At 40.5% G+C, this 18,890-nt stretch overlaps 1 protein-coding gene across 2 annotated transcripts in view; it reads left to right on the forward strand.

Moving 5' to 3' along the window:
- The window catches only part of CD151 (CD151 molecule (Raph blood group)), a 47,049-nt gene that overhangs the window by 3,876 nt on the left and 24,283 nt on the right, over positions 1–18,890 (forward strand). For both annotated transcript variants that reach the window (XM_032221523.1, XM_032221532.1), the window contains exons 2-3: positions 16,662–16,763; positions 18,469–18,660. In XM_032221523.1, the coding sequence (XP_032077414.1) occupies positions 16,680–16,763; positions 18,469–18,660 (276 nt within the window). In that variant the 5' untranslated portion in view covers positions 16,662–16,679. The remainder of the gene's footprint in view (positions 1–16,661; positions 16,764–18,468; positions 18,661–18,890) is intronic.

The raw sequence follows: 18,890 nt of genomic DNA on the forward strand, positions 1-18,890 counted from the left end.
AACAAGGTTCATTTTTATTTTGCAAAGCAATCTTGTGTAGTCCTCTCTCACTGGTTATTCTGACAAGTTTTCATCCATCACCAATGAGAGGGACTACTTTGGTGGAAGCTGGCTGCAAACTGTACAAAAATGACCAGAAAATAAATTAAAATTATGTGTCCCATTCTGGAATTCACTTTTTTTTTAAAAATAGTTTTGAGAATACTTAGTAACTCAAAAGCATGTTAATCATTTTCTTTGGAAATAGAATGTAAACTTAATGAAAGGGTTGAATCAACATTGTCAATAAAACCTGTTTCATTTGTCTGTTTTAAAGGAGTAGGTAAATTCTAATGTTGCTTTGAATGCTTGGCTTTTCTCTGTAAGTTTGGAATAATAAATAGTCTACATTTCTTGTAATATCCTTGATTCAACATTTCATGGGCCTAGTTGAGTTGGTAGAGTGTAATCTAAGACTACCAGAATTCCAGGTGAATTGTCGGTTTTGCTGTCTTAAAGTCATCTGCATCATTGCAGCCAGATCTGGAATAGGATTTCAGTCTTGAAAATTACATCTCCTTTTTTGGATATTTTTACTTCCAAATAAATATCAATAGGAGTTTATTACTCTAGGGTTGACTTGTACTTTCTCCATCATCAAAAGTGGCTTCTCAAGATTGAAATTAATAAAGAGAAATGCCTTTAACTGAATCCCAGCTGACCTCAAATGGCAAATTGGAATGCAATTTAAAAGAGTTAAGACCCTTTTCAAGTCTGCATATTTCTGGAGATTCAGCCTGTTGTTGAGCAGTAGAAGGTAGATGGGTGAAGACTGGGAGTAAGAAGAACTAATTGGTATAGATATTAGATAGGCAACTATAGTAAGTGCAGTAACATTAATAGGGATATTAGTTGAGTTTTTGTAAACTGAACAAAGGTATCAATATATACCGGTAGTTACTAGTAGCTAACTCTAAGGATCATACTATGTAGTATTTAACATATAAATTGTTCCAGAATGTTTTCAGTTTGAGTGTATTCTGTATAGATGCACACTGACTCAATCTGGATTAGGACCACTAACTTCAAGGAGGTGAACCATTTAACTTTGTCCCACACATATTTATTGCCTTAGTTGGAAAATATGTACGGATATCTTTTGCTGATATAAGAACTTCATTTTTTTATCATTGAGATCACTGACGTTTAAAGCAAATCCTGTGGCCATGCATTCTGATTTTTTTTAAAAAAAATGAGCTTCTCTTCATGCATGATGCTTACAACCCACATTAAACTATCATATGGTTCAAGTAGAATAGTTTGAAATTGGAAGAATTCTTGCATTATGCCTAAATCCAAAGGTATCCCATATTATAACTTTAGACCATTTGAATCTGTAAAACAAGACTTACTATTCTATATTTGGCATCACTAATTGTGCTTCTAAAATAATAATTTAATTTTATACATTTACATTTTAAACATTTAAAAAATAAGCAACACAACCCCCCCCCCCCCCGCCCCCCAATAAAAGAACAAAGATGTTAAAGCAAACAAACCTGGATGGAAACAAAGAAAAGGAAGAAAAGGGAGTGTCTATCATCCTTGGTTGAAGAGTCATCTTTAGGACCCTTCAAAATATTTGCAGGATGGGAGCTGTTCAAATCTCCAGAGGAACCTCACTCCAGAAAGAAGGTACTGCTGCAGAGATTCCTGGGTCATGATACATGGCATTATTTTTAATTGAAGGAAGCTGGAGGACACCAACTCTGCCAGACCAGACTAGCTGGGAATATAATATTGGAGACCAGAAATCCCTCAAATTACAGAACAAAATTGTTACAGTATGACCTAAGCCAATTATCCAGCTTCTGGAACCTGCCAAACATATTTAATGAGAGGGGTCTGGCTTCTTATCTTCCTACTTAGATGAACATCTCTCTCTGCTACTAGAGGGCAAGTGCCATAAATGTTCCTAAGTACATTGTTTGTGTAGCATAATAGAGACTGAACTGATCTTTTTTAGTGTTGATTTTATTTTCCTCTTCCAGGGGCCACCCCAGCCATTAAGGTGACTTCTGTGTTGATTTCCTTCCTCTCAATGAGGTCTTTAAGAAACCCATAATGTTGAATTTTGTTACTTAGCGTCAAGATGGTTGAAAGACACTCCCTGTGAAATACAAGCCTAGATGATGTAGATACACAGCCTTTTCTTCTCTCCCCTCCCCCCACTCCTATCTGTTTGCTGGCTGGCTAATGGCTATAAAAATTGAAATTCAATATATTGAAATGTGTGGGTTAGCAAGATTAGGTGTGTCTTTAAAAGAAATACAGCCAAAGCCACCCCTCCTATCTGCAGATTTGGAGGAGAGTCAAGCTTTCCTCATGGAGTAAGCTGACCCTCTTGGGGGCATTTCTCTCATACCATTTCCTAAGCTGCATTGTTTGAGATGCTAGAGTGGGAGTGACCGGACATAAAGGCTTGTATCTTGATTTCCTTGAACTGTAATCTGGATAACAATCACAGCCTTTATTTTTGGATTGTTAGTTTTGAAAGACAAATGTGCCAACCCCCCCCTCCATCCATGATCTTAAAAAAAAAACCAGATGTGCTGAGGTGTATTGGAGGAAAGAAGGTGTGGCTGGATGGTATTTCCGTTGGCATCTGCCTTCTTGCAGTTTGTTCTGTATCATTGTCTAGTTAAGGTCAGTTTTGCTCAGTGAAATATGCCTGGGCAGAAAAGGGTTTTTTCCATTCTTGGCTCCCAGATGCGGCAAACTAACCTTATTTACTTCTAAAGAAAATATGCTGCTGTTTGAGGATTTAGTAGTGCTCCCACCTACCTCTTGGACAGGTCGCAGTCGGTGTTGGTCGGAGGGCAGAGATCGACCCCAAGGCCCTTCAAGTATGGGGTGCCGCAGGGTTCGGTCCTGTCCCCCCTCCTATTTAACATCTACATGAAGCCGCTGGGTGAGATCATACGCCGGCACGGGATTAAGTATCACCAATATGCAGACAATATGCAGCTGTATGTGTCTGCCCCGTGCCAACTCAGCGAAGCAGTAAAAGTGATGTCCCAGTGCCTGGAGGCTGTTAGAGTCTGGATGGGAGCAAACAAGTTGGCACTCAATCCAGACAAGACTGAGTGGCTTCTGATGTTCCCTCCCAAAGATTGTCCAACTGTTCCATCTCTCAGGCTGGGGGGCGAAATTATACGCCCCTCAGAGAGGGTTCGCAATTTGGGAGTCCTCCTGGACCCACAGCTGACTCTAGAACACCATCTGTCAGCTGTGACCAGGGGGACCTTTGCATCCGCCTGGTGCACCAATTGCGACCCTACCTGGATTGGGAGGCCCTTCAGACAGTCACTCACGCCCTTGTGACCTCAAGACTGGATTATTGTAATGCGCTCTACATGAGGCTGCCCTTGAAGAGTGTTCAAAGACTCCAGTTAGTCCAGAATGCAGCCGCGCGAGCGATTGTGGGTGCACCAAGGTACACCCACATTACACCTATCCTCCGCGAGCTGCACTGGCTACCTATTAGTCTCCGAATCCGCTTCAAGGTGCTGGTCGCTACCTATAAAGCCCTACATGGCATCGGACCTGGGTACCTGAGAGACCGCCTCCTGCCGATTACCTCTCTCAGACCAATTAGATCGCACAGGTTGGGTCTCCTCTGGATTCCATCTGCCAGCCAATGTCGGCTGGCGACTCCCCGGGGGAGGGCCTTCTCTGTTGCAGCTCCGGCCCTCTGGAACGAGCTCCCTGTTGAGATCCGGACCCTTACTACCCTCCCAGCCTTCCACAAAGCCACCAAGTTCTGGCTGTTCCAGCAGGCTGGGGGGAGCTGAGAAGCATCTACCTCCACGGAAATTGTGAATGTTGGTTTTGTTTTTAACACGTTGTCTTTGTCTCGTTCCCCCCTTTCCCTTGTCTTTTGTGAGCCGCCCGGAGTCCTCTGGGAGTGGGCGGCATACAAGACAAATAAATAAATAAATAAATAAATAAATAAATAAATCCCACAAAGAAAGTGGGAGGTTCTGACAAAAATAAAGGCATCTGAGAATTGCTGCTTGTGTGGGCACAAAAGAATTTATTCCGCCCGTTTGTATCTGAAGTCTCATGAAAGAAGCCCAGAGTAGCAGGTTTTGTTCAAGATTGGCTGGTGTAAAAACAAACAAAAAACAAACTTACTGTTTGCATCAGAGATGACCAGCTTTGGTAGGGGAACAGGAGCTAAGGACTTCACATGGCTTTTGAGTGCCATGTTGCTGTTTCAAAAGGGGAAGCATCTCATTGCTCCTTGTTTCTGTTTATATTACACCGACACTCATTGGAGGTCAGTTCATAGAATGAGGTGGCTGGATGGAGTCACTGAAGCAGTCGGCTTGAGCTTAAATGGACTCCAGAGGATGACAGAAGACAGGAAGGCCTGGAGGAACGTTGTCCATGGGGTCGTGATTGATTGGACATGACTTTACAACTAACAACAACAAATTATCTACTGGGCACAGTGCCCTGAGACTATAAGATCATTTTATCTCCAAAATGTACATTCCATGGATTTGTAATTATAATATTGCCATCAAAGCTGATACCAGCATAGAATAACTCAAAGAAGTAGTGCGAAATTGGAAGATGTGAAGAGAGACCTGGCCCGTGGAATCACCAAAAGTCAATCATGAGGGAATGGATAATATCATAAGATTTATTATATGGGACTTACTGTGTATCTTGTATACCATTTTTTTTGGTAGGATGAACTTGGAGTCTATGAGAGTCTCTACAATGATTTTTTTAAAAAATTCTGCCCTGGTTCTCTGGGCATTGCTGATGAAGAATTCTTCCCAACACGTTTCATTGAATTTCTATGAAGAAATGTTCTCAGGCGCAAAATCAAAAATTTTCTATTTCCTCACTTCAATCTAAGTGTTGCAGATTTTTTTTTAATGAAAGGATTCCAATCAGTTAAGTCCCTGAGATTTCTCTGTGATTGCATTAAGACATGATTCACAAACATTTTTACATTTACCATTTTATCTCCTGGAAAATATGTTAATGGCCTGAGGAGAAAAAAGAACTTTCCATCTACTTGTTAAACCATAGGCTTATTTAAAAGGTGCATAAACATTAGAAACTGTGATTTTATTGGAATATTTGGAAGCAATCACAGCTAAAAGGGGTGGATTTATTTTTAATGATGCATTGAAGTGCAGCTTTTCTTCAAATTGCAACAATGGGTAGCTTGGAAGATATACTGCAAAGCTGCTCAATTTAGTTGATTAGTACCTGACTTTCACTATGAGAAAGAAGTTTGGCATTTAAGTTACCTTAGTTTGAGCAATATTCTTTCACAGTACTGTTGAACACAAAACAAAAGCAAGGGAAGCTCATTCTCCTTGTAAGGGAGAAAACCCCAGACCAGTTGCATTGGTTATTCTGTGCTTAGTCTGTATGATGAAATGATGTATAGCATTCAGTTAACTTTTCCTGCCATTGGAATGGCCTTTGCAAAAATGAGGATGGTTGTGTGTGTGTGTGTGTGTGTGTGTGTGAATTTCTCCCGTGCAGTTCTTCTCATGTCATATATGGGAATTTGCAGGAATAGAAACAAGTCCCAACATGCAAGCAGAAATCTATGCCCAGATTTTGGATTTTATCCAGAGTAGAAAGCTACACAACATGGAAAAATGCAGACTTGGATAGAATTAAGATTTATTCTGGGAAACAAATTGTGGAGAGGGGGGGGGGGGGTTGGACACAATTGCAGATGAGTTTATCTTTATAAGATAGAACTTTGAGGAAAATTACAGAGACAATCCTTCCTAACAATTGTCAAAGATAATAGAACATACAAATAGAATTTAGATAGAGGCTGCCTGGAAAAGATGTAAAAGAGATTTAGCCAGGAAAGTTACAGGGAAATCTAGATTTCTTGTTTCCTCAATGTAAGATACGTTCTTCATTTACCCCTTATTGTTATTTAATTATTACATTTATATAATTTCCCATCTCTCAAGAACTGACATGAGAGCAGTATACAATAGTCAGTAAAAAAATGCATATACGTAAAAACAGACATTAAAAATGGAAAAAAAACAACAACATTGAAATGGAGATGATTAAAATTAGAAACCCAACAAAAGAATTGATGGAATTGAGTGGATTTTTTTTTTTTTGGTCATGGATGCCAACCATACCTGGAAATGCTCTCCAGTACATGATTTCGGAGGGGAAAAGTGCTAGATATTAGAAATCAAACTTAGCTGAACCTTTGGTGATCTGTACATTTGAAGAGGATGGATCCTTGTTAATACTTTGATCGAAGGCCACCAAAAGATACTAGGGCTACTCTCTACAGTGAGAAATAGACAAAAATATCATGCAGTGGCCAACCATTTCTGTATTGCAATTGGGGAAACTACATGATTATTTTACACATAGACACCAGGAGTTAAAATTGACTTGAAAAAAAACCTTGATTTTAAGCAGCTTCAGTTGCCAATTGTGATTTTATTATTGAAATGATGTATTTTTGTAAAACTTGCAAAGCTCACTGAATATTCAGTAGTGTATGTGCACTAGAAGGGCAGGAAATACATTTTTTATAGAATTAAAATAAAAGGGGCTCTTAGAAATAAATGTCATTATTGATACATATTGCATATCGGACTGAATGTCTGAGAACAAGGGAGGAAGAACCAATAGCAAACTGTTCAGTTCCATTGACACTTTTTGCTGTTTGCTAGAATGTTTCAGGTAAAATGTTTGTTTTTCTCCTGCATGGAGAAATTGACCCTGTTGTGGAGCAAGAGCATCTTTTAATCAAAGGTCACTCTTTGACCATTATATGAACAAATGAGAGGCTGAATTGAGTCCCAGGAACAGAAATTTAAACCCAGTTTTAAAGAAGAGTGGCAAATGGTGGCCTTCTAGATATTGTGAAGGTATTATACAGGAGTAAGCTGGTTGTTCCAAGTCATATCACAATACACAATTCTGTGTGGGTATGGGTAACACACTTGAAATTGTATTTCTATGTGGCACTGAGAAAAATCTATTTAGAAGAACAGGTGTTAGCTGCAGCACAGAAGGCATTTGCACAAATGCATCTTGGGCTTCAATTGTACCCATTTCTGGATCAGGAGGCCTTACTCACATTTACTGATGCTTTGTCTCTTCTTGTCTGGATTACTGCAATGTGCTCTACCTGGAATTTCTCTTGAAGATTACTCAGAAGTTACAGCCTGTCCAGAATACAGCATCCTGAACAGTTATAGGCATTCCTCTGTGTGACCATGTGACATTTCTCTTTCAAGAGCTGCATTGGTTAGCAATAAGCTTCTGGGTACATTTAGAAGCAATTTAGAACTAAGGAGGAATTTCCTGACAGAACAATTAATCAGTGGATACACCACTGGAATTTTTAAAAAAGAGATTACAGTAGATAACCATTTGTCTGAAGTGGGCTATATTTCTAATAACTACTGAGAAGGTAGATGAGCATATCCAGAATTCGGTTTTCCTTTTTCAGGTTCCTCCATCTGCCTTGATAGCTTTCACCAAGAAATATTAAGATAGTCACAAGAGTTCTTCATTTATAACACTACCATCATAGTTATTTTCCTCAAAATACTCATTAAATGCTTTCTATTGAGCCCCAGGAAAGAATTGAGAAGAAAAAAAAGCCAATAGATTATTGACAATATGAGACAAATAGTTGAAAGGATTTTTATTCAGAATCTTTAAAAGTTTTTTAAAATCTCAGTTATGCACTCATAGAGAACTAGTTATTCAGTGAAAGTTTTAAATGTTTAAATTAAGATAGGGCAAGTTGCTTATTTCTGCATATCAGATGGGGAGAATCTTGTGCACGTCAGACACACTCCAACAAAAACACATCAGGAAAAAAACGTTAGCATGAAGCCTCCAAAGGGACAGGCAGCTCTGTTAGGCTTATATTAGGAAAGCAGCCAACCAGCTGATGGGAATGCCAGTGTACAGAATATAATGGTTTCATTCTAAAAGCTTTTTGTGTGATTGATTCACAGGAGCCACTTCAGCAACCACGGAGATGAATGAGGGAACAATAAGAAATGAAGGGCTTGCATCTTTCAGTGAATTGACAAGAGCCAGGGCCCTAGAAGAAAGCTCTTTTTAATCTGGTCTAACTCTGCCAAGCCCAAGAGTGCCGTACACAACCTTCATTTGCAAAATGAAAGATGTTTGTTTTTTGTAGGAAGGAAGCTCTTACAGGAAAGGAGTAGGCTTGGAGACCCCCAATGCGAAGACCTTGGGCCTCCAGGCAAATCTCTTCATGACCACCAAACTCCCTGCCCCACCTGACCATTTGAAGCATTGAGTTCCAAAAAAGAAGCGAAACTGCCATGCCATAAAGTCAAAGTATCAGACTTTGCTCCCCAAGAATAAAATGAAGAATGATTCTATCCCAGTGTTTTGTTTATTCATTTCAACTATATACTGAGCTGTGGTGGCACAATGGCTAGAATGCCGTATTGCAGACTGACTCTGCCCATTGCCAGGAGTTTGATCTTGACCGGTTCAAGGTTGACTCAGCCTTCTATCCTTCTGAGGTCTGTAAAATGAGGACCTAGATTGTTGGGGGTAATATGCTGACTCTCTAAACTGCTTAGAGAGGGCTGTAAAACACTGTGAAGTGGCACGTAATTTGAACTGCTATTGTTAATTATTTAGCTATCAAAGAAGATTGTTCAAATAACCCTTTCTAACTTTTCTTCACCCCCATTCAACTACCTACACGGAAAATCGCTCTTGTGGAAGTTGTGGAGACATCATGCAAAATATTTACTTGGCCAAGAAATAGGGCACATCGGCTATCATGTGCTCTGTCATGAGCATAGTATGAATTATTAGATTTCTAAAACAAAGTGCATGATACCTGCATTGACCAAGGCTTGGATAAGTGTTTTAATGCACTGTAATATATTCACTTAGCTGGTTAGCTGAAGACTAGTTCCATCCATTGGGATCATCTTCCATAAAATGCTTTGTAGCCATTATCTTATGCCCTGGCTGGGAAATACAGTGATGCATTATCAGTGCAGGTTTACATTATCCTTGAATAATAAAAATGGATTTCCCTGTTCTTTCCCTGTTTTTTAAAGCAGTGCCCTGTAATTTGATTCCTTTTTAAAGCACCTCCTCTGAAAACAGAAGTAACTTGAAAACATTATGTCTATTTACATTTTCCACCTACTGTATTTTTTGGAGTATAAGATGGACCTTTTTCCCTCAAAAAAGAGGTTGAAAATCTGGATGCGTCTTATACACTGAATACAGCATTTTTTGCCACCTGAAACCCCACCCCCTTCACCAAAATGGCCATGCATAGCCTTTAGGGGGCTTGTAGAGTGATCCTGAGGGCTGGAGAGGGCAGAAATGAGTGAAAAATGGGCCATTTTTTGCTCAATTTTGCCCCCAGTCCCCAGGGGCACTTTATAATCCTCCTAAAGGTTATGCATGCTCCTTTTTTGACAAAAAATGGGGCCATTCTTGTGAAAAATCAGCCGTTTTTTGCTCATTTTTGCTCACCCCCCACCCCAGGAGCACTCTACAAGTCTTCTAAAGGCTATTCATGCCCTTTTTGGGGGGGGGGGAAAGTCCGTTTTCCTGAAAAATGGGCCGTTTTCAAAACCTTGGTGCTTCTTATACTCCGGTGTGTTTTATACTTTGAAAAATATGGTAATTGGAAAATTTACATTTCCTTAGTAAATGTCTAATTTGCCTGTCTTGGAAAAGCTGAAGGAGACTGAAAGAATAAAACCTCATATCACACCCCCCCAGCCCGATGACACCCAGCTGTGTTCATGGCTGGAATAGCCATAGGATAATGAGAACTGTAGTCTAGTACATCAAGAAAGCAGATTTGTACACAAATCATACTGGTTTTAAGAATTTTCAAACTAATAAAGGAGAATATTTGTAGCTTAGGGTTGTCAAGAGGGGTCCTTGGTGCTCTCTGATCTTGTTTTCTAGCAGAGGTTTCATTACCCAAATTAGATAACATCATTGACTAGCACTGATGATGTTATCTAGTTTAGGTAATGAAATATCTGCAAGAAAACAAGCAAGCTCAGAAAGCACCAAAGATCCCCTCAATTTTCAAACTGATGTCCAATAAATTTGAAGGGCATCTGGTTGTGGAAGGCTGATATAAACTCTTTTCTGCTAAGAAAGTTTAGCAAGAAACTTCTATATTATCAAGAGCCTCCTCTCATTGACACAAAAAGAATAGTAATTGCCCATTTCTAAGGCTCTGGGCAACAATTAAGCTTTTTATTATTCCTAAAACTGGAGGAACAAGGCTGTAATATTTCTGAAGAGCAGTGTTTATTATGATCTTGTTTTGCTTGAGCTGTAGCTTCTAAATCTATGTAATTCATTTTACCTCTATTTCCTAAATTCCCGCTTTGGGTTTAGATCTAGCCTCAAGATAGGCTACAAAGAAGTAGCTTCAGGAGCTGCTTTCTTAATTACTATACAAGTTGAGACAAGTGTGAAGGGCAAGGAGTGTGGGTAAAAAGATGGTTATAATTATAAAAGTGATGATGTGAGCAGATGACTTTATTGAGATTCTTGTTTATAATTAATAATTCAGTGCTTAACATATGCCAGGTAAGAGAAAACTCTAGTTTGACAGGTATTCTACCCAATTTAGCATCTATGCCTTGGGACAGTCTCTGGATTCAAATGTTGCCAGAGGGTAGTGTGTTTTTATTAGCAAGCATGAACCTACTCCCTTTTCCTCCCAGCTTCCTAAAGCACAAGATGGCTTACAGTATTCTCCAGAACAAAAGCCCATATAGTTAAGTGGTATAAAGCAAAAAGAAACTGCTGGAACTTGCCATTGATGAGATAATTTTTTTTACCAAATGAGTGCAGGTGCCTCAACAAATCTGCTACTGAATAGCTTTTAAGCTTTTATTTTTCTTTCCTTATCCCTGAGGTATATTTTCTCTCATCCTCTTCCTTCTTTGAGTGCACCTAAAATATATTTAACATTGGTAGATTGATGTGAATAAGCTCAAGTTAATAGGCAGCAGGGTTTTTTTTGTCTGTGTATGTGTGTGTTTTTAATTATTAGCATTTTATCCTGGCACAGAAAAGGGGGGATTCAGAATGCTATTTTCTCAGAATGCTATTACAAAACTGGTATTCTACTGAATTGGTTAGTTAAAAAGCTGTTGGTAAATAATACCTTTTTAATAAGGGAAGGCCAAAGAGTGGGATAAATGCACCCTTTTTGTGGAGCTAAGAGTGAAATGAGGGAAGGGAGGGAGGGGAGGACGATGACGTAGAGGAATTGGAGGAATCATCTAATTCTAAGCCCTTGTTTCTTTGCCAGCAACTTCACTCACCTGTATGCAATTGCTGGTCTCTTGTGTCAACCAGGTGTGACTAGTCAAAAACCCACTATATACTATAGCAGTGATGGCAAACCTTTTTGGCACCCAGTGCCTAAACCGGAATGCTTGTGAATGTGCACACGTGTGTGCGCTGGAGTGCCGGAAACCCAAAGACCAACTAACTGGCGCACGCATGCCTGTTTTTTGGCCGTTTTCCAGCCTTTTTTGGTTGGTTTCAGGCCAGTTTTTGTGCCGATTATGGCCAACAAATGGCCCAAAAATGTCCCCAAAAGGACCCAACAAATGTCTGAAAACAGCCTGGAAAATGTCCCCAAATGGCCTCTTTTTTGGCTGTTTTTTGGGCCGTTTTCAGGCTGTTTTCAGAACATTTTTCAGCTGGTTTTGGAAGTTTTCAGGCCATTTTCCAGTGCTCCGTCACCTGCAAAGACCAGCTGGAAGCCAGAAGAGCAGCTGGTGATGGCATGTGTGCCCACAGAGAGGGCTCTGTGTGCCACCTCTGGCACATTTGCCATAGGTTCACCATCACGGTCCTATAGCCTCAGCATTTTGCTATTATTGGACAAGTGGTGCCATTAGACTTGGAAATAGTTAAAATAAATGGATTTCAACTTGGAAAAATGGAATCCTTTTGAAGAAAGAGACTCAGGTTCCCAATTCATAGAAATAAAGTCTCAGCAGACATAATACTGAAAATGGCCTTTTATCTTGATTTCAGTGCAGAAGGGGATTATTATAGCATTATGGTAGTATTTGATGCTTGCTTCTTAAAACATTTTAATGATTTAAAAAAAAATCTTTGGTGTGCATATTAAGTTGAACAAACTTTTGAAATGTATCAGTCTAGTAGGTGTTGGAATTTTAGATATAAATGCTTTAGGAAAAATCCTTATGTATGGGCAGAACTCCTCAAAAAAGAATAGCAGTAACTATGCAATGTGCTATGGATGTATTTTCTTCCTAACTCCTCTTTCTGGCTTCCTTTGGCTGAATGATTCTATCATGCACCTGTGCATAATTGCAAGAAACCAGCTGGTATTTTATGGAGTGTCTTTGAACCTACGTCTAAATAACAAGAAAGTGTTGCCTGCAGGATGTTTGCAGTCTTTCTTGGTGATGCATACCTTGAAATATGTATGAACGGCTCCAGATACTTCTGCATGTTACAGTTTGCATGAGCTTGTGCCATTGAGCTGATAACTCAATCTTTGTGGGCTGAATGAGCCATCGAGATATTGCAGGGCCCCCTTTTGTGGCTCATCTGATGGCTGATGGCTCAGTTGTCCTTCTCAGAAATTGAGGTTGGAACAGTTGTTGTCCGTGACCTCTTTCAATATCTTGATCCCCAACATGAAATCTGCAGCAGATGATTGGATTGACTTCAATGTTTTGCTGGGGCTTGAACTAAAAATCAACCACAATCTGGGTGAGAAAATTGCAGGGCATAATGTGGATGAACCACTCCACCTCCCTCCAGATTTGTCATTTCCAATTTCCCTTCCCATAAGCTTGGAGGGGATGGCAAAAAATTTTTTTTTCTTCCTGGGTGAGAACAATATTTTACCTCCCCAGAGTACTGAACTCCTAAATGGATCCAGAAACTACTCATTACATTTAATCCCAGTGGGCACAGGAAAGTGCTGTCTCTCTTCACAATAGCTTTATGCTGCTGATGGAGGAAATGAGTTCATCAAATAGTCATGTTGAAATAATCTTCAAGTTGATCCTATGTTGGGCGTACTTCCTTTTCACTGTGAACTGTATCAGATTTACAAAAGGGGATAGCAGAATATTTACACGAGGGGAGCAAGGAACCCAACAGACACTAAGGAAGATGCCCACAAATATCACATATTCTATCTAGAGATTAATTGACTGCATCTCCATTGCACCATGAAAAGGCCTAGCTTGTTCCAGCTGATGTCAAAGAAAAGCATGAACCTGCAAGGATAGAATTGCCTTCAGAGCATGATTGGTTCTAGTAGTGTTCCCAGTGGCTTGCCAGTTTCATTGCAAGAACAGTCTTGCTATACTCTAAAATGCTGCTTTCTGGCCAGGGCAACTGGAGAGAGCAGTGATAGTTCCATGATTCACTGCCCATTAATGGGACATTAATCATGCTGCTTTTTGAATTTCCACTGCTTTTTGGCTACAACATTAAAACCTTTTAAGTGCCTTTTAAAACTGTCTGTGAAATCCCACTGATTTTACAAGCTTCTGGAAATTTAGAAGGAACATAACTATCTCTTGAAGTGCTGAATTGTTTCCTGTGATAAAAAAATGGGGAAACAGTAATAGAAACGGAGCAGTTTGCAGTAACGTCCGATCATATCTGAAATCTCATTTCTTATGATGCTCAGGAAATAAAACAGACTGAAATGTAAGGTTGGCTGGGTTTAAAGATTTTCCTCTGGAAAGAACTGTCTTTAATTCCTGGCCTGTTTGGAGATTATGGAGTTGTAATTCCAATGTTTTTAGTTGATAGTTCTTATTAATGGACAAAGAGAAAATACTATTGGCTCACAATACCTTATTTGAGCTATTCTTGGCTTTTGACCCTTACAGATTCCCTTTATGTATCAACAAAACTTTGATAATATCAGTGATAGAAGTAGGAAACATTAAGAAAATCTGATAAAGGATGAATATCTTTTGTACTATAGAACATTCTTTGTATAATTTGGATAAATTGGAGAGGAAGGCTGGTTCTGGGAGGAAAACATGACTCTTCCCTAAAACTGGTATTTTATGGCATACTATTAAAATAGCATGCTAATGAATGAGTTTAACTGTCCATATATTCCTTAGCATTTCAGCTAAATACACATATTATTATTGTGTATCAAAAGTCTACAATCCATACACACAAATCTAACTATGGGGTTAGGTCAGTGGTCGGCAAACCGCAGCTCGCGAGCCACATGCGGCTCTTTGGCCCCTTACTCTACTATTCTTATTGTATTACTACTTTCAATTCTAGTCATTCCTCCATGCTGCCAAATACATAAAATGTTGGACATTTCATTATTTTCTTCTCAAGTTTTCTTCAAGTTTCAGTTCTAAATAACTAACCGCTTTCTGACAAGTGGCTTTCCATAAAGGTAATTTAATGTAATTTATTTATTAAATTTATGTGCTGCCCATGTCATTTTGAAGTTTTACTCTCTCTGTGATTGATACCACTAAACAGTTAGTGATAGTTCCCACAGTTAGTTACTGTAGGAAGGAAGTGAAGAGGAAGGAGGTTTAGGGGAGAAGAGAAAATAGCAAACCAAATACGACAGCTTATGGGGATGTTTTGAAGACGTTCTACCTTAATTAACTTGCTGTAAGTCTGGCTGGGAATTTGCAGTTTGAAAGATTGGGCTGTTTTTATCTCAGATTAGCCTTAATGATGCCTTCCTGAAAGCCATGCGCTTCTTGGATTTGTTAATTATATGGGGCTTGACAACAGTTCTATCCTGCATGTCCTGGGAACAGTAAATCTCTCACCATTTACAAGCAATAAATTTCTGGGAAGCCTAATAGAAGTAGGATACTGGAATGTGAAGGGATGCATAAGGGGAGCACAGACATGTTTCATAATGACTGGGTTGTCAGCAAGCCAAGACTGGAGCATTCTGTCCCTGATACTATCTTGGGTGCATATAGTCATCTCTCTCAGTCTTCCCTTTTGTTTGTGAATAAGATCCTCTGCCAACTATGCCGTCACCTGTCCTAAGAGAAAAATCATTTGCTCTCTGCTTGTGCAGTTGGGCAAAAGGAACTGATTGGAGCAGAGATGAAAGCATTCCCGTTTTTTCTCTCCAGAAATATATCCCATGTCCTGGGGAGATGGAAGAGCTTTCTAAATGTGAGAGGCCAAAACAGGGAAAAAAGTGTTTGAACTTCCATTTGTATTCCATCCAGGGTGCCTCTTTAACTCGACCCATTCATGTAAAAACCTAAGGGCGGGGTGCTTAATGCTCTCTGAACCTGCTTATTTTTTGGCAGATATTTCATTACCCTAACTATATCATCAGTGTTAGTGCTGATGATATTACCTAGTGTTCTGACCCCCCTTCTCCATCCAGAAACGAAAGCCACAAGCAAACGTAAATAAGAATACTTTTAATCAGTCCAGACTCTTGTTGGCTGCAAGCCCAAAATAAACAAAGAGATAAGCCCTCTGGCAGTAAGTCTCACAAACCTAGGCAATGCAAAGAAACTCTCATAGCAAACCACTTCTCCAAGTTGGTTTCTCTGAATCGTGAATGTTGACTCCTGCAAACAGGGCGTGGCACAAACAGTGTCTTTTATAATCAGGAGAGGATCTTAATCAGCATCAGCTAAGCGCAATCATCTCCTACAATTACACAGTTGTTCCTTCCGTCGAGTAGCCCTTCGACGGGGTGCATCCTGAAACAACTCACAAGTGTTTTCCTGAACACTCCCTCTGATCCAAGGCTCTGCCGCCACCTGGTGGCCGACCAGTCTCTCCTCGCCCTGCTCGGAGTCGGCACTCTGTCCAGGGTCCTCCACCTCCTCCAGGGCCGACTCATAAGACCCTTTGCTTCGAGTCTGGCGGCAGCTCCAACGGCTCCTGCCGGGCCACAACACCTAGTTAGGGTAATGAAACATCTGTAGGAAAACAAGCTCAGAGAGCCCCTCATTTCAACCCTGAGCTACAAATATTCTCCTTTATTGAAACCTAAGAGAGCACATTCTTATAAGTTTGCTCTCTTTCTCTCGCTGTGTGTGTAGCCTTCTGGTAAGAATTCAAGATGTTGGTCATAATTTACTAAAACCTATGACAGAACTCTCAACCCTCATCATGGCCAAAGTGGAGAAAGGCATAAAACCTGGAAAGGGAGTTTTAACTTGGCTTCCTTTAGAGAAAACTGTACCTACAGGAGACCATCAGTGAAAGGTTGCCATGTGGATGATCCTGAGTCTGACTCCCTCTTGTTAATGTGTTTGAGTGTCTGCAGTTTCCAGCATGCACATAACACAAACATACGCAGAAACAACAGGAGAGCAGAAACGTACACGCAACGCACTGTGTTATTTTGTTATATAAGAAAACGCAACACCCTCCCTATGGTCACTATTGGTAAAAGGGTTCCCACAAGCATGCTCTGCATGCTTTCCCTATCATATTTCCCATAAGGTGTATTGCAGCCATGCCAGCTGGGTCGGCGTCGTATAGAGAAATGCAGAATGATCATGCTTGCAAATCCCCCCAAAAAAGGCTGCTTCATGGGTTTGATATTTTACTTTTTTCTTCCTTTACAGTTCTGTTGATTTGTGACCATGCGTGAATACAGTGAAAGCAAGGAGACATGTATGACCATCTGTCTCAAATACCTGCTATTCATCTTCAACTTCTTCTTCTGGGTAAGGAACTGCTATTTGGGGTACTTTCCTGCATCATGCTGTAAATCTAGGGGTGTTTTTGGCGGTGGGGGGAAGGGAAGAGTAATTAAAGTTAATTCAATGTAGTACTGTGGCTGGAGTGTTAGATTTGGATTGCAAGTACCCAGATCTAAGTCCACTTTCAGCCAATTCCGTTTGCATCATAAGGCTGCTGCTATTGGGGGAAAAATGGAAGGAGGGAGTTATTTATGATGCCGTGAGCCTTTAGAGCTGGGATGTCAAACTTGATTTTGAGAGCCCCATCAGGGTTGTGTGTTTGACCTGGGGGGGGGGGGGCTGGAGGTGGGGGTGGTGGCCAGCTCAATGTCACTCGGGGGTGTCGGGGATGCCTGTGGAGGCCTGAGTGCTCTGCCAGCGAAAATGGACTTCGGGAGGGCTGCACGCTGGTTGCAGGAGGCAATGGCAGCCGAAAATGGACCCCATGAGCCTGTTTTTGCTGGTAGAAGCACCAAAGGGTGTCCCCGTGGGCCAGATCTAAGTATCCCCCAGGCCAGATCTGGCCCCCAGGCCTGCTTTAGAGGAAAGGCAAGTCATAAATCTAATAAATACATATCTCTCTGCCTTTACTCGGTTTTTAAGAATGACTGAGATAAGGTATTCAGGCAATCATTTGCCCAAGCGTGTACATACCTTTTCTGCCCAGAGGCTTGCAATTTTTTAAAAATGACAAGTAATTGGTGATTAAAGAAGGTGGCATCTGAAACTTTCATTTGTGCAGAAGGTAGCTTTTCCCCTGACCTTACGTTTCATTGGTTTAAGTCCTGCACTGGATTAGGAGTTAGCTTATTTTTTCCTTGTTTGAACTCCATGCTGCATAGCCTGGAAGCCCACCAAAAGAGTTTCAAAAGCTTCATAATGGGGTCCGAGATAACATTTAGAAGATAACATATTGCGTGACGCGACAAATGCGCGAACGTCAAAAGCACACCAACAAAACCGCGGCGCTAAAACCGCAATGTCAAAAGCGCGCTGACAACAACGCGCCGACAAAAGCGCGCTGACAGAAGCACGATTTAAGTTAAGGTAAGGTTTAGGGTTAGGTTTAGGGTTAGGTTTAGGGTTTGGTTTAGGGTTTGGTTTAGGGTTAGGGTTACAGCGCACTTCTGTCGGTGCGCTGTTGGCGCGCTTCAGTGCTCATTCGTCGGCGCGGTTTTGTCACCGCAGTTTAGTCAGGCGCGCTTTTGTCGTTCGCGCATTTGTGGTGGAACCAACATATTGGAAGGCCCTTGAAACACAAATATATGGGGTGTTTGTGTTCAGCCTATATAATGAATTGTTTCTGTGCTTGTATGGTTCAGATACTTTTTCCTAAATTGAGGTTTAGGTCCATTTATATTCACCAAGAAACATTATTGCCTTTGCCAGGCATTCTAAGCTCTTTACAGAATGCTCAGTTTTGATTTCTTGATTGGAGAATTTCCTAATCATACAACCTAGAGAAAAGTGAAAGTGAAGCAATGCTTAGACGTATTCCGGGAACTGAAATCTACAACTCTTAAAGTTGCCAAGGTTGAAAAAAGCTCTGCTATAATACCCATGATTTCTAGACATGGTCTAGTGCATGTGGAAGACACCAGTTTGAAGAACTTTGGACAAGGTGGTTCTGGGACATTTGAATGTAGATACCTCTCACTCATCCTGTATGCATTTCTCTCTCCCTCTTTAGCTGGCAGGCGGAGCTGTGATGGCAGTGGGCATCTGGACCCTGGCTGAGAAGAGTGACTACATTAGTCTCTTGCAGTCCAATATATACCTGGCAACAGCTTACATCCTGGTGGTGGCAGGTGCTGTTGTCATGATTACTGGCATATTGGGTTGCTGTGCAACCTTCAGGGAACAACGGAGCCTGCTGAAAGTGGTGAGCTTCTCTTTTTTAAATGGACTACAACTGGAACCCAGAATGCGAAGGGGAACGTGATTAGTCAGATGAAAGCAAGCTAAATTAGAAAAGAAACCTAGGTTTGGGGCAGCTAAAAAAAAAAACCCCACTACTGTTTCTGTCTTAGTTCATTTTAGTTCATGTATTGTAAAAAAGTCTAAATATGGAATGACAAAATATAGATCAGATTTGCTCCAGCAAAATTATTT

The sequence above is a fragment of the Thamnophis elegans genome, chromosome 1, assembly GCF_009769535.1.
Source record: "Thamnophis elegans isolate rThaEle1 chromosome 1, rThaEle1.pri, whole genome shotgun sequence".
NCBI lineage: Eukaryota > Metazoa > Chordata > Lepidosauria > Squamata > Colubridae > Thamnophis > Thamnophis elegans.